General features: G+C 42.4%; 1 protein-coding gene across 1 annotated transcript in view; it reads right to left on the reverse strand.

Moving 5' to 3' along the window:
- Positions 1-13,618, reverse strand: part of CTNNA1 (catenin alpha 1) — a 108,152-nt gene that overhangs the window by 76,222 nt on the left and 18,312 nt on the right. Inside the window, exons 4-7 of the mRNA XM_414513.8 lie at positions 7,017-7,183; positions 6,162-6,281; positions 3,830-4,096; positions 1,015-1,218 (exon numbers count right to left, since the gene is read on the reverse strand). Coding sequence (XP_414513.1) covers positions 1,015-1,218; positions 3,830-4,096; positions 6,162-6,281; positions 7,017-7,183 — 758 coding nt within the window. The remainder of the gene's footprint in view (positions 1-1,014; positions 1,219-3,829; positions 4,097-6,161; positions 6,282-7,016; positions 7,184-13,618) is intronic.

Genomic DNA, 13,618 nt, shown 5'->3' on the forward strand with positions numbered 1-13,618 from the left:
AAGGTAACGCACAACTCCGCAGCACTGTTAAATGAATTCTACCATCAAAAGAAAATACCTTTGAACTACATTTTACCTCACGTGTAAATCAGGCTTCACCTCAGCCCATTATGATTATTTCAGTCAATTTTACTTGCCATGACACTACAAGCCATTTCATTGCTGTAATTTCCACAACTTTTCACCTGAAACCAATTCTCTTTTAAGAGTATTTAAGTTTAGACATTGTTTAAATCTTATGATATCTCAAGCTCACCCCTCAACACTGCTAAAGCTATTCAGATTAAAATGCCTCAAGCCAAGAAAGAGGCAGCATCTGATCTTATATCATGATGCCTTCAAACTCAGCAGCTCATCTTCGACATAACACTTTTTCCAACTGCAGAAACACACTCAAGCTTCAAATACTGTGTGCTTACATGCAGTGTAATGTACAAATGCTAGATGCTCAGTCCAACATTTATACCAAACTGTTCCCAGAATTTCTTACTCAGTATTCAGTTTCATCTTTGTACATCCTTTCTGATTAAATGGAGTAGCAACAGTAAATTAACTTGATTCTGAAAAAAAATCTATGACTTTAGCTAAGAAGTTCACACATTTAAAATTTGGAAGCATCAAAAAAAATGAAGTACTGCTTTTTCCATAGGCTAAGTTACCTTACACGAACTGGTATGGTGGGGAAGACAGCCTACTTCCATAGGATTTCCATACAAACCAATATGTAAGAGTTATAACCAAAAACAGTTCTGAAGGGTTAATGCGATGATAACATTTCTGAAGAGCAGAGATCAGTCTTAAGGTAAGTATCACAGATGATTTAAATGCACTTGATTCAGTCTCTAGGCTGGCCTTCTGACAAACCTTTCAGGACTCCTGGTTAATGTTCCAGTCCTATTTGAGGACAGAGTAGGCCAGCTTTCAGACCCGCAGCTTTCATCCCCCCTTTCGGATAATCACATGGAGTTAAAAAACACAGAAACTAAATAAACAAACAGGACAGAGGATACTCACATTCCCCATGTATTCTGAAAGTAGATCCTGCAAGGCCTGTCGCACCGCATTACACTCTGCAACTATACGTTCCCGTCGGTCATCACGTGTGCAGGATGAATCAGCCATCAGGGCTGCTCCGCTAATGATGCTCTCCAGGCGCTCTTCCAGGGAAGGCCTAAAACGTTCCTCACTGAAGGTCGATGGATCCACAATAATTTGTTTCTGGTAAAATAAAGGTTTCAGAAGTTAGCAGTCAGACCGAGCAGTAAGTTACTGTTAGGTCATCAAAAAAGACGAACATTTACAGCAACTCCCTGATCAGGCATAAAAGGCAAACAAAATTTTGGCACCGAGAGTGATTTTCTCGAGTAGTTTAGTAAAATCACTAACAGGTTCTCCAGCACATTAGACTGCTAGTCATTTCTTGTGCTGCTTTGACAGCTAAACCCAACTCAGCCACAAGAAGTCTCATTATATGAATGGCAAAAATCAAATGTGCCAGCACTAATAAAGTTCAAAGCACAGAACTCTTCTTAACTACATGTCAATCCGGACATGCCTTCACTATTTAAACTTGTCAGATATAATTACCTCATCATGAACAAAAAACCCCAAGAAAAACAAATGTCCAAAATTAGCCCTATATATAGTACTCTGCTGTCCTAGTTTATCAAGTCCTCCTTCCTTTACTAGTATGCAATTATACAGGTAAATACAACAGTATTTTCAAATTCATGTAAGATGACACAAATGACTAGAATAGCATATAAATTGATTTCTTCATGGCAGAAGTCTATCACAGCTTCATTCTGAAGGACTATTAGTATGCACAACTCGTATTGAGAGACCTGAGGCGAAATAAGCAATACTGATGTATCTGCTTTTCAAAGGGCCAACATCATCACCCAGAGTTCACCAGGAAGAAGTAGTGTAGCATACAGCACCTTGCGATTACTTCCAGGTGGCTTATTTAAACAGGTTCTGCAGTTTAAGGAAAATAGTATGACCATTTCAAGGTTTACTGATTTGTTTAGGGTTTACATATGTTTTCTCCCAATTAAGGGGTAGGATGGAAAGATGTTGCTAACTCATCATGAAAGAAGCCCCAAAGCTTTTTGCAATAGGAGTTTTCTACAGTCAGTTTGTATGCCAGCTCATTTCAACAATGTCAGCACAATTAGTCTCCCAGCTGAGTAACCACAGAATTCACAGCAGCTTTAGGCACAGCACACGTTCTTCTAACATTCCCATTTTTCCTGAAAACTTTAGCCACTCAGGTAATGCACTGGTAGTATGCTATGACCCCAGAATTGCACCACATAAATGAGAGAGAATCACTATCTTGTTATCTTCTGGTAGCCATTTAATATTTTACCATCACGGCAGAAACACTGAAGCATTTGGGAGGGACGTGCAAAACCTCTATTACAAAAGCACAATAACACTCACATGTCAACAGGAAATGAAGTGCAGGGATAACATCTGCAGAGAACCTGGGCACATTTGTTTTGTCTGTCTGGCAGACAAAGCCATTCCACACAATGCCCATTCAGGCTGACCTGCTGAACAAGCCCTGCTGCTGTTAGTGAGCCACACTGTGTGAATCTAAAAGTTCAGAAGCTCAATGCAAGCTGCAACACTCAATAAGTCTCTGGCCATATATTAGAGAGCTCATAGTAAAATATGAGCACACAGCACAAATCATATTAAATGGTTTGAGCAAGATTAGCCAATATACAAATTGGAACTGACATGTTTTTCAATTTTACATACCAGAGCCAGTCCTCAGCATCGTGTGCTGGTACTAGAACTGCCTTCCCATCCTACAGATCTGATCGAACCTGTGATCCTTTGGGTGTTAACCCAATGCATGTTCTTCAAACATATGTAGCTGAATGTACAACTGACAGAATTTGAGATAGATTTAAAACTGAAATCTGCCACAAAGATCAAGATAACCACGAAGTCCTCTTGTAACCCAAGAGATGACAGAGAAAGGCTTCTTATTCAGTACAGGGAAAACCTCAAATAGTATTTTATCCTTTAGGGAGATGTTGAAAGAAGTTAAGAAATATGGACGAATGTAACATAGAGGAGCAGGGGTGGCAAGAGCAAAAGAGGAAAAGGTGAACAATATTTGGCAAAATAAAGTACTAAGAATTTTGTGACTGACAGCCTTGTGATATTAAAAAAAGTTTTAGAGGGATGCTCGTTCCAAGGAGCTTAAAATTCTCAGACTGGATCAGCAGTAGACACAAAATACTGGCTTCAGAAGGAAAGTATTCTCAGTAAAAGTGTATGGCTATCCTTGGTAACTTATAGAACACAAGATAAAGAAAATGACAGATCAGTACAACACATTGGTTTGAAGTGACTTCATTCCCAACTAGATAGATATCACAGTAAACTTCCCACTCTATGTTCCTCTCAATAGGTAGTTTTGGGCAATTCCAAATACATTATTCACTTTTAATAAGTCATTTCTGTCACCCACAAGAATAAATTACATAAATATATTATGAAATAATCAATTTCAAATAAACCAAGGGCTTACATCTAACGTAGCAGTAGGCTAACAGCTATTTTTGAGCTAAAGTTAAAACTTGACAGCCTTCAATCACTGAGAACTGCATTTCTCCTTTCTATATTTTATCAATCCTAGTTTTGAAAGAGCCAATTTTGAAAAAAATAAAAGCCTGCTTCACCTGGGACTTGCAGTACTTTAGTAGAAAACGATTTTTTCAGGTAACAAACAGAAGATGTTGCTTGTAAATCACATAAGCAAACACAATACTTGGAGTTGCCACTTTTTATGTACAGGTTCAGAACTTACATCGAAATTGTTCAGAGCATAAGCCAGCTCTCCACCTCCACCCTGCTGCTGGGCAGCATCATCTGATGCAGTTGCTTGAGCTGCGTTTGAGATGCCCGTGACTGCTTGCTGAAGCTGTTTGTAGATCAAGTCCCGGTTAGCTTTGTATGCAGCCACATCAGGGTGCTGCAGACAGGCCTGAGATGCAGTATAGAGAATAGGAACATTCTTCTGCAGGATTCCTCTGGCTGCCGCCATCTGATCACGGTGACCCACATCTTTCAATTCCTATTAGGAAAATTAAAGAAAGAAACAATTGAAAACAGTCCCCACACATAATCCATATACTGTCTTCCCGCATCTTCAAGAGACAGGCGGATTCTTTGCCTAGCACGTTCAAGTCTAATTCAACCTTGAGCTTTCCCCACATTCCTATTATTAATAGCTCAACTAATCTTAGAACACAACAGCTCCATAAAAACTCAAATAAAAGTAGTACTATATGGCAATTCACAGCTCCACATTTCAAAATCCCAGACATGTTTGCTCCTCGCCACAGTAAAGGACCAGCACTCTGAAAGCAGACAATACCACTACATCAGGAGAACTCAGAAGCTGTGTCCTCACATTTCCATATGTGCTTTAAAATGCCAAGAGATAAGTGACAAGCATCATTCAACTAGAGGAAGAAAAAAAGAGAGGCAATCTCTGGCAATCACTGACATTAGTCTTCTGGCTCTCTTTCAGAAGTAATTAATCCAATGAATTTGTGCAACTAGCACAGAGAGATTTTGTGAGAAATTCATATGGTTGTTCTGCATGGAGCAGTTCAACCACAGGAACCATGTCATGAATTTTGCATCTAAGAAGTCAGATCTTAAATTTAACTCCAATACTCTTAATCAGTATGTTTTCTTTAATCACACCTAGAGGATGGAGTTCACTTCCCTCAAGAGACTCACATACTTCATTTCAGAAGAACAAGAATATCACTCAACTTCTTGTTCATCTCCAAATGGAGAAAATTAATCCAATGACTATAATTACTACTAATTGAAGATTGAGTAAGTCCATAGGTCCTTTCACAAATACTCATTGCTGCAATTCTTTAAAGCGTCATCATCCCTGCTTTGGAATCCAAGTACTATGAATGGAGAGAGCTTCTGAGCCATGCACAAGCAGCAGAGTTTATAAAAAGGAAGAAATAACGCAATTATTAGCAGCACAAACATCTAAAAGTTACCTCTTAAGTCTTACAGAAAGGTGATGAAAATGAAGAAGTGGGTTGCTTTACCAACAGAAAAAAATAAATAATCTGACAGACTCTTCAAAATGAATGAGTAATACATGACCTCTGTAAGACACACACTAAGCAGCGAGGGCACTCCAAGCAGGCTTTCAGATTTACAGATTTAACACAACCACTTCCCATAGTGTAAAACAATCCATCACAAAGCAGTTTAAGGACATTTATTGTATTGCCATCACAACCCCATTCCCATTTACTGCAATCAGATTCTAGATACATAACCAACCAGCAATCCATTTAAAACTGTTCCCAGTTTATTTTCAAAGATAAATCCATGCAAAAAAACAAGTAGCGTTAGAGGTGCATAAACAGTTTGGGTTTGTATAGATCAGCAGAACAAAAAATGCAGTCTACAAAATCTACGCTATTTCAGATAAATCAGACTGCCTACACCTTTCTCTTAAGACTTACCTTACATAGGAATGAGTCACAACAGTCATGTTGTACAAAAACAAATTCTACATGCAATTGAAATTCAGCGCTAGCTATGCAAATACAGAACGTACACAAAGGACAGGACCTTAAAACCCTTCTCAAACGGGCACTTCAAGACCAGCCTTGGTGGGGTGCATCACTGCCTTGAAAAGAGTTGTAATTCTACCCCTAGCCATGACAGTACATCAGTGTGAGCCACAAAGACAGCGTGGTCTTGTGGTGGAAGCATCAAGCACTAAGCCATGTCCCAGTCCTCTTTCCTTACCCATACCTGCACTGCTTCAAAATGGGATGTCTTGACATGCACCAGCGCAATTCTATAGAAGCAGCATTTCACAAAGGTACTAAAGCATTAACATAAATGCTAGCATGGAAACTTCAGTCAGAAGCGGTGTTTTACAAATGAGCAGATTTTCTGCTTACCAGGCAAGTGCCATTCGGTTTCCTAAACGTCACCGAGTGCAAGACAAAGTATTCCAAAACAAACAGAAAGTAAAACAATTAGTAGAAGCAACGGGTAGCCTCTCAGAGCAGCAAGGCTGCCTTATTTTCTTACTTTGAAAAAGAATAAGAAACAGCATACAGAAGTAAGAACTGCCATCACTATACCTGCTGTCTTTTGGCTGCCATTATGTTAAGTTTGTCCACTTCTGGTTTGAGGGCTTTGTACTGGATACCCAGATCCTGCTCGGTGCCAGCATTCCTTAATTTCAAGATACCTTCTTCAACCTAAAAGAATATATATTCACATATTTTTTCCCAAGTAATACAGTTCACAGTTTACAAAACTATTTAGAATGTTTCAAAGCAGACAAAGTGATTTTGCTCTCCTCCCTTTTGTGGTTTTTTCTCGTGGGGAGAGAGACATGTCAAGGATAACTATACCTCAAGCTTAGCGACTCTTTCATAGTCATTAGCTACCAGAGACAGCCAAGAATGGATAAATGGAAGAGACCAGAGTCCCAACGGAGCTGTGGCCGCCAAGGACAGAACCTCAAACCCCAGATGAAGTCAACCCAATATTAAGCCTCACTGCATCTCAACTTCCTCACAAACCGCCCACCCCCTACTTGCAAATATATATAATTTTTTTTTAAATCACACTCATTTTTACTTAATCCACTGAAGCTTCTTTTTTCTACTAATAGCTAGTCATATCTGCTAGCTACAGGTGAGTAAAGTCAAAGAAATAATTTGGTTTTCTCATTATGATTAAAAGATTTGATTATCAAATCTTCTGCAGTTCAGAGGCCACGGTGCATTAGTCTCAGCACTAAAAGTTGAGAATGAAGTGCAACACAGCATCAAAAGCTATTGACAGTGTCTGCTGGTTGCATTTACACTCATCAGTTGCACACTAAGAGAAAGAGTCCCCCAATCCTCAGTGCTCCAGAGAAAAGCCACTGTGAGAGACAGCTCCAGACTCAGTGTGGCATGCCAGGCACAGCTCAGGCCTGCACTTACTACTTTCAGTTGAACCAACAGCTTGTAGACATCTGCCATGTCCGCCAGAATCAGCAGCCGAGTCACTGCAGACAGCAGGGCACGTGCCGCTCGCACCATGTTGCCACGCTTCACCGAGGAGCAGGGGTCATCAGCAAACTCCCCCGAGGCACTCTTCATCAGGTCACCTGCAACAGGAGAAGGCCCCACATTACTGCCACAGCATTTCTTTCAGGATGTAAGCGTTCCTGAGAGAGACAGTCTGGGCTGTGACAACAAAAAGCATTTGCCTAAATACAGCCAGCATTTCTGCTGCCTCCAAGCATGGTCATCACAGAACTGAGGGAGTGGTGCAGGAGGGAGGAAGGGTTTGGAAATCACACTTAGGTCCCTCTATCAAACTATGCAGATGCTGTGGTACACCACAGTCCTCTAGAGAGGCAAATACAAAAGGCACTGCTGTTACGTGCAGAACTCAGTGTATGGTTATTCCACAGACGACAGCGCTTTCATTAAGTGGAAGCTCTGCTTTCAAGCAGAAGGCAGCAGAACACCCTGTAAGCAGAGAGAAGCACCACAGCTCGTGGGGCTGTAAACAACTGGGAGCCAGGACCTGGCCGGCTGCGCCGCAGTCTGCACGCAGGGCAAGGCTCTGCTTCCTGACACGCTCCAGCATTTCATAGCCTGTGGGGCTACATCTGCTGCAGGAGAGAATCCGGATTTCAGATAGTAACAGTGCAAGAGGATAACTATGAAAGCAAAAGCTGCTTTAAACAGCTAGAAAAATTCATCCAGAAGCCATAAGAGTAATTTCTGCATATATTCAGAGGAATAAAACTAGTCTTTTTTTTTTTTTTTTACCTTCCTTTCAAAGGCAGCATTTTGCTCCTACCAGCTCAATTCCTGCACAGCAACTAGGTTTGGAATCCACATTATTGTTCATTGACCTCCTTGCATTTTGGAAACGTTTGGAGAACAGCTAGGACATAGTTTAGAAAACATTAGGTGCTCAAGACCAAAGATTTGCGGGCAACCAGAGATGACCAGAAAAGCATACTAACTGTTTACTGGTTGACTGCTATGCCAGAGGCTTTCCAAACCTGTTTGAGAAGTGTCCACCTGGCCAAGTGTCAGAACACAAACAGCACATTTCTCACGGATAAGAAAAGAACCTCAAATAATGCTTCAGAAGGGAGAGCTTTGTAGTGACCCCACCACCAAACAGCACCTGAATCTCATGGTGAGGCTGCGGCATGACCCTGCCCATAGCCTACTCCCATGGCCAAGCAGTCAGGGGCACCACCCCAGATAGGATGCACACTTTAAACACTCAAAAATCACCTGCAAGCAGAGAACATGAAGTTAACCATCACACGCTTGCCCTGGAAGAGTTTCCAGCCCAGCCACCAGCCTGTCCGAGCAGCCACACACACACACTCCGTTCTGTTCAGATGCTCCCTCCTGTGCAACATCCTTCCATCATCTTAAATACTACTTCCAAGAATGGCATACAACATTTTAAGATAAAAAATGCACTACTTCAGCACTGTGACATACGACAAACCTGCTGTGCAAGTACAGACCAGCTATAAGCATCAATCTACAACTATCTCCTACCCAACTTTTTGAGGGCTATGACTCATTACTTTAACAAGCATTAAGAGCCATAGTTTTTCACATGGGTGAAGGACAATATTCCTCCAGTGCTAGAAAACGACGAGCCATGAGATTATGAAATTATGTAGCTGACACGACTATTTATTCTAGAAGAGACAAATAATAGTGAAATTCATTTAACATGAGTAAAAAAAAAAATACATCTCTGAACAACCTCAGGATTTAAGATACATTTGTCATGAGCTTGGTTCTGGCATATTCCCTCCCACATTTATATGGAAAATTGTCACCTTCTTCCTCCCCCCCCTTCTCTCTAAAGAAAGAAAACATTGTTTTCACCAATTTCCAACTCAAAACAACTTGGAAGTGGCCACTCGGTTCGCTCAAACCTCAGAAATCACTAAACGAGGCTAAAAAATAAGATAATCTTCCATCCGTCGCTTAAATCATCACCTTACATGCCAGTCCTGAAATGAAATGCTCTCCCTTTTTATTTTAATGAGAGATTTTAAAGATTTACTAAGTTTCAAACAGCTTGTCAGAGTGTCAGAAGATAACTGGCTTCACCGAATTAATGGAAGATGAAATTTAAAAGTTGTTGCCTTTATTTTTTTTCCTACAAATTAAAGAAAGCTAACTTCCCGACTGCTGATACAGAAGCCTCAGGAGGTGTGGTTATTGTAACCAGGTCCAAAGCACAGGAGGGAACCTTGCCCCGGCCTCTGCACTGCTACTGCGAGTGGTGTACATCAGCAGTTCAAGTTTGATGCAACATAATCTCCTCATTTTCAAACCTGAGCCAGAGGTAAGAATGCCAGCTTGGAAGTGGGATTTAAGAGTTAAAGATATACACCACAGAAGAGTCAGACTGCAACTCAGATTATACAGCTGATATGAATTCTTATAGGAGTAATCTGTTTTTCCAATATCACCTCAGATTTTTCACTAGATACTATAAGGGAAAGATAATAAAAGAACCAAGAAAAGAAGAGGCAGTGGTAGCCACACTATGATCTTGTCAATAAAATACTAAGAATTCAATTAAATCTAATGGAACAAAGCCCATTTCAGAAATATTAAGATTTTAGTCCATCAAAAGAAAATTACCCATTTTCTAGTCTCATTCCCACCATGCCCACAGGGTCTGACAGCACTTTCAGACAGCACTATTAATCCTCCTCAGCAGCATGCTGCACGATGACCATGACAGAAGAGGCTTGCTCTGTGTGAACGCTGGCTGAGCAGAGGAGGTAGGCAGGGCTGAGGCAGGGGAGACCTATGTGCATTTAGGGGACACACAGGCATTGACTCTTTTTTTCCTTCCAGCTACAAATTCATGCTCATCATCTTGTGCCCTTCAGCACCCTGCAGATTAAAGCCTGTCTCCAGGCTGCTTCACTCTCAGTATCAGAAATACAAGGCATGCTATCAGCGTGCCCCTTCCTGCATACTCTTCCTCAGCATTTCAGAGCCATTTCACAGACCTGACAGACACCAGTGTGGATTGCCCATGCCTTTGCCTGGGTAGCCATTGGTGCTCCCATCCTGTGATTCTGCTGCTCGCTCTCACCCATGCCATACCTCTGTCTGTACACAGCACCAATTCATCTCTGCAGAGCCCCCTGTTCCCTGTCAAATGATGGTGAAGATAAAGCCAGAGCATGGACACCTCATTACTCTGTGTAATCATAGAATCATAGAACCGCAAGGTTGGAAAGGACCTACAAGATCATCTAGTCCAACTGTCCTCCCATTACCACTGCTCCCACAAGCCACTAACCCAGATCTCGTAGCTCCTCATCCGGACACCTCCTGAACACTGCCAGGGACGGCGACTCCACCACCTCCCTGGGCAGCCATTCCAGTGCCTGACCACTCCCTGAGAGAAAAAGTTTTTCCTTATGTCCAACCTAAACCTCCTCTGGTACAACTTGTGGCCATTTCCTCAGGTCCTGTTTGCTGTCTGGGAGAAGAGGCCAAACCCCCTCCTCACCACAACCTCCCTTCAGGTAGTTACAGAGCGCAACGAGGTCTCCCCTCAGCCTCCTCTTCTCCACACTGAACAATCTCAGCTCCCTCAGCTGCTCCTCATAAGATTTGTGCTCCAGACCCCTCACCAGTTTCACTGCCATTCTCTGGACACGCTCCAGGGCCTCCATGTCTTTCTTGTAGTGAGGGGCCCAAAATTGAACACAATACTCGAGGAGCGGCCTCACCATTGCTGACTACGGGGGGATGATCACCTCCCTGCTCTGCTGGCCACACTATTCCTAATGCAGGCCAGGATGCCGTTGGCCCTCTTGACCACCTGGGCACACTGCTGGCTCATGTTCAGCCGAGCATCAGCCAACACCCCCTGGTCTCTTTCCTCTTCACAGTCATCCAGCCACTCAGCCCCAAGCCTACAGAGCTGCATGGGGTTACTGTGGCCAAAGTGCAGGACCCGGCACTTGGCCTTGCTGAACCTCATCCCATGCACCTCAGCCCAGCAATCCAGCTTATCTAGATCCCACTGAAGGGCCTTCCCTACCCTCAGGCAGATCAACAACACCTCCCAGCTGGGTGTCATCTGCAAACTTACTGAGGATACACTCAATCCCCTCATCTAGGTCATCAGTAAAGATATTAAACAAGATGGTCCCAGTACCGACCCCTGGGGGACATCACTTGTAACGGTTCACCAGCTGGATTTAACTCCATTAACCACTACCTGCTGGGCACGGCCCTCTAGCCAGTTCCTTACCCAAAGAAGGGTATGCCTGTTTATGCCATGGGTAGCCAGTTTCCCTGGGAGAATACTGTGAGAGAACATGTCAAAGGCTTTGCTGAAGTCTAGGTAGACTACACTGACAGCCCTTCCCTCATCTACCAGTCTGGTCATCCAGTTGTAGAAGGAGATGAGGTTGGTCAAGGTAACGAGTCACCCCGTCCACTGCTGCCGTCTTCACTGTCCTCCACAGGGGCACAGTGGGCTGCCCTGCCTTCCTGCTATGAAAGACACAGTCCCTAACGCGCTCCAGCCAACACTCATTGATTCTCTATCAAAGCCCATATTTCAGATTTTTTGCCACATGAATATGGGGATCTGATGCTTAGGGAAACAATTTTTTTTAATTCTTCAAATTGTATCTTCAGTTAAATCCATATGCCACATATAACACTCATCTGCAGCCTGCCAAGAGCTGTCTCGGAGCTCCCTTCGCTTACAGCTTTCCAAAGGTCTCCAGTCCTGGGCTGGGGAATTACTTCAATACAACAAGAGGCACTCTCCAAAAATGTTTTTCTTGCAGGAGAACAAGCAAGAACTCCATAGTCTTTCAAGAAATTAAGCTAATTGGTCACAACAGACTTGTAAAGTTGAGTTTTCCAAGAAGAATTCAGTGTTTAACTACGCTATTTGTGCAGCTGGCTTCCTTCTGTTCTTCTGAAACCCTTAAGCTGTGCATCTCATGTGAAGTATAGCTAAAAAAAAAAAACACCTTTCTTATGCTTTCATAATTCATCCCCCTGTTCAGTTTTGGAAAAAGCTTCACTCAAGCATAGGGCTGAGAGTAACCACACTGAATCAGTCTGTCCACTGCTCTGCAATGCAGCCATGGAACAATCAAAACCCCTAGGATTCCTAGGACTATCCATTCTCTTACCTCAAACCCTACACACAGCTTTACGCTTTCTAATTTTAAGCTTTAATATCTGGTCTTTGATGTAAAAACACCACTGGAAGAAATGCAGCAGTAAGAACATAGCATGAGGACCCACAGTGTAAGCAAACACACTGATACACAGAGGCAGCAAACCACGGCCAGCACGGCAGAAGAACAGGAATAGCCTGGTCAGCACAACCCAAGAGAAGCTTCCTTCTTGGCCCCAGAGCTCACAGCCCGCCTTAGTGCCAAGCATCTGGATAAATATCCTGTTGGTTTCATAACAGCTCCAACAGCTGCCAGTTCAACCTGCACCAGCCCTTGGTTCTCCAAAGAGGGCAAACCCCTATAACAACAAGAAGGACAGAGCAGGAGCTTGTAATGGGGGGGAAATAAGAACAGGCAAGGCTGTTATGACCCCTTCTATTACCCAGCAAAGTTGTAATGGCAAAAATCAGTGTAACACATACCACAGCGGTGCTGAAATCAGAGTTCACATCAGCCATTTCCCCACCACTACAGTTTTTCTAAAGCCACAGCAGGAAAAAACACTGCAGTTCTGTTTCCATTAACATTTTTCTTTTAAGAAGTTTCACTGCTTTAAGAGAAGTCAAAAGTCCGTTGCCTTACATGGTCAGAAATCCTACTTTGGGGTATTCTGTGAAGCTGTTTAATATTTTAAGCAAGTTGTAATTTATTCTTCCATTCTAAAATCAGGAAGACTTTGAAGTGATCCACTTATATTGATTTAGTATGTAGCCATACTATCCTTCATTCTAAATAGCTCTTTTCCACTTCTTTGTTTTTACCCCCAACAAATAGATTTTATGAACAAGTGTGCTCACTAAAATCATGTACCCCCTCAATCTTCTTGCTAGGCTAAAAAAAATTTTTAATTTTCTCTGATGAGACAAGTTATCTATTGTTCTAATCATCTTCATAACCTCTGTCCAGATTCATTCATCTCTTTTTATTACGGTATCTAAACCTCTCCCTATTCTAAATAGAGGCACTATTAATTCTATTTTCCTGTCTTCTGCTGAAGATAAATTGGGCTACCCATCTATAATCCTACTGCTGCCTTCACAGACACAGCCGCTTTGCTATCGCCCTGCTGCTGACCCAGGCATCCAGACTGTCCTCTCTGCTTTTTGCCTCCCATTGCAAATGGCATATAAATGCACCAGCACCCAAAAGGTTTGCTAAGCAGATGTTTTAGAACAGATTAGCTCAATTGGAAAGCACCTACAAAGATCAGCAAGTCCAGCTTCCAGACTGCTTCAGGGTTGACCACAAGTTGGAGCCTATTACTACAGGCAGTAGCCAATTGCCTTGAGCACTGGTAGGCATGGGTTATTTGTT

The sequence above is a fragment of the Gallus gallus genome, chromosome 13 (genome assembly GCF_016699485.2).
Source record: "Gallus gallus isolate bGalGal1 chromosome 13, bGalGal1.mat.broiler.GRCg7b, whole genome shotgun sequence".
NCBI classification, from domain to species: Eukaryota; Metazoa; Chordata; class Aves; order Galliformes; family Phasianidae; genus Gallus; species Gallus gallus.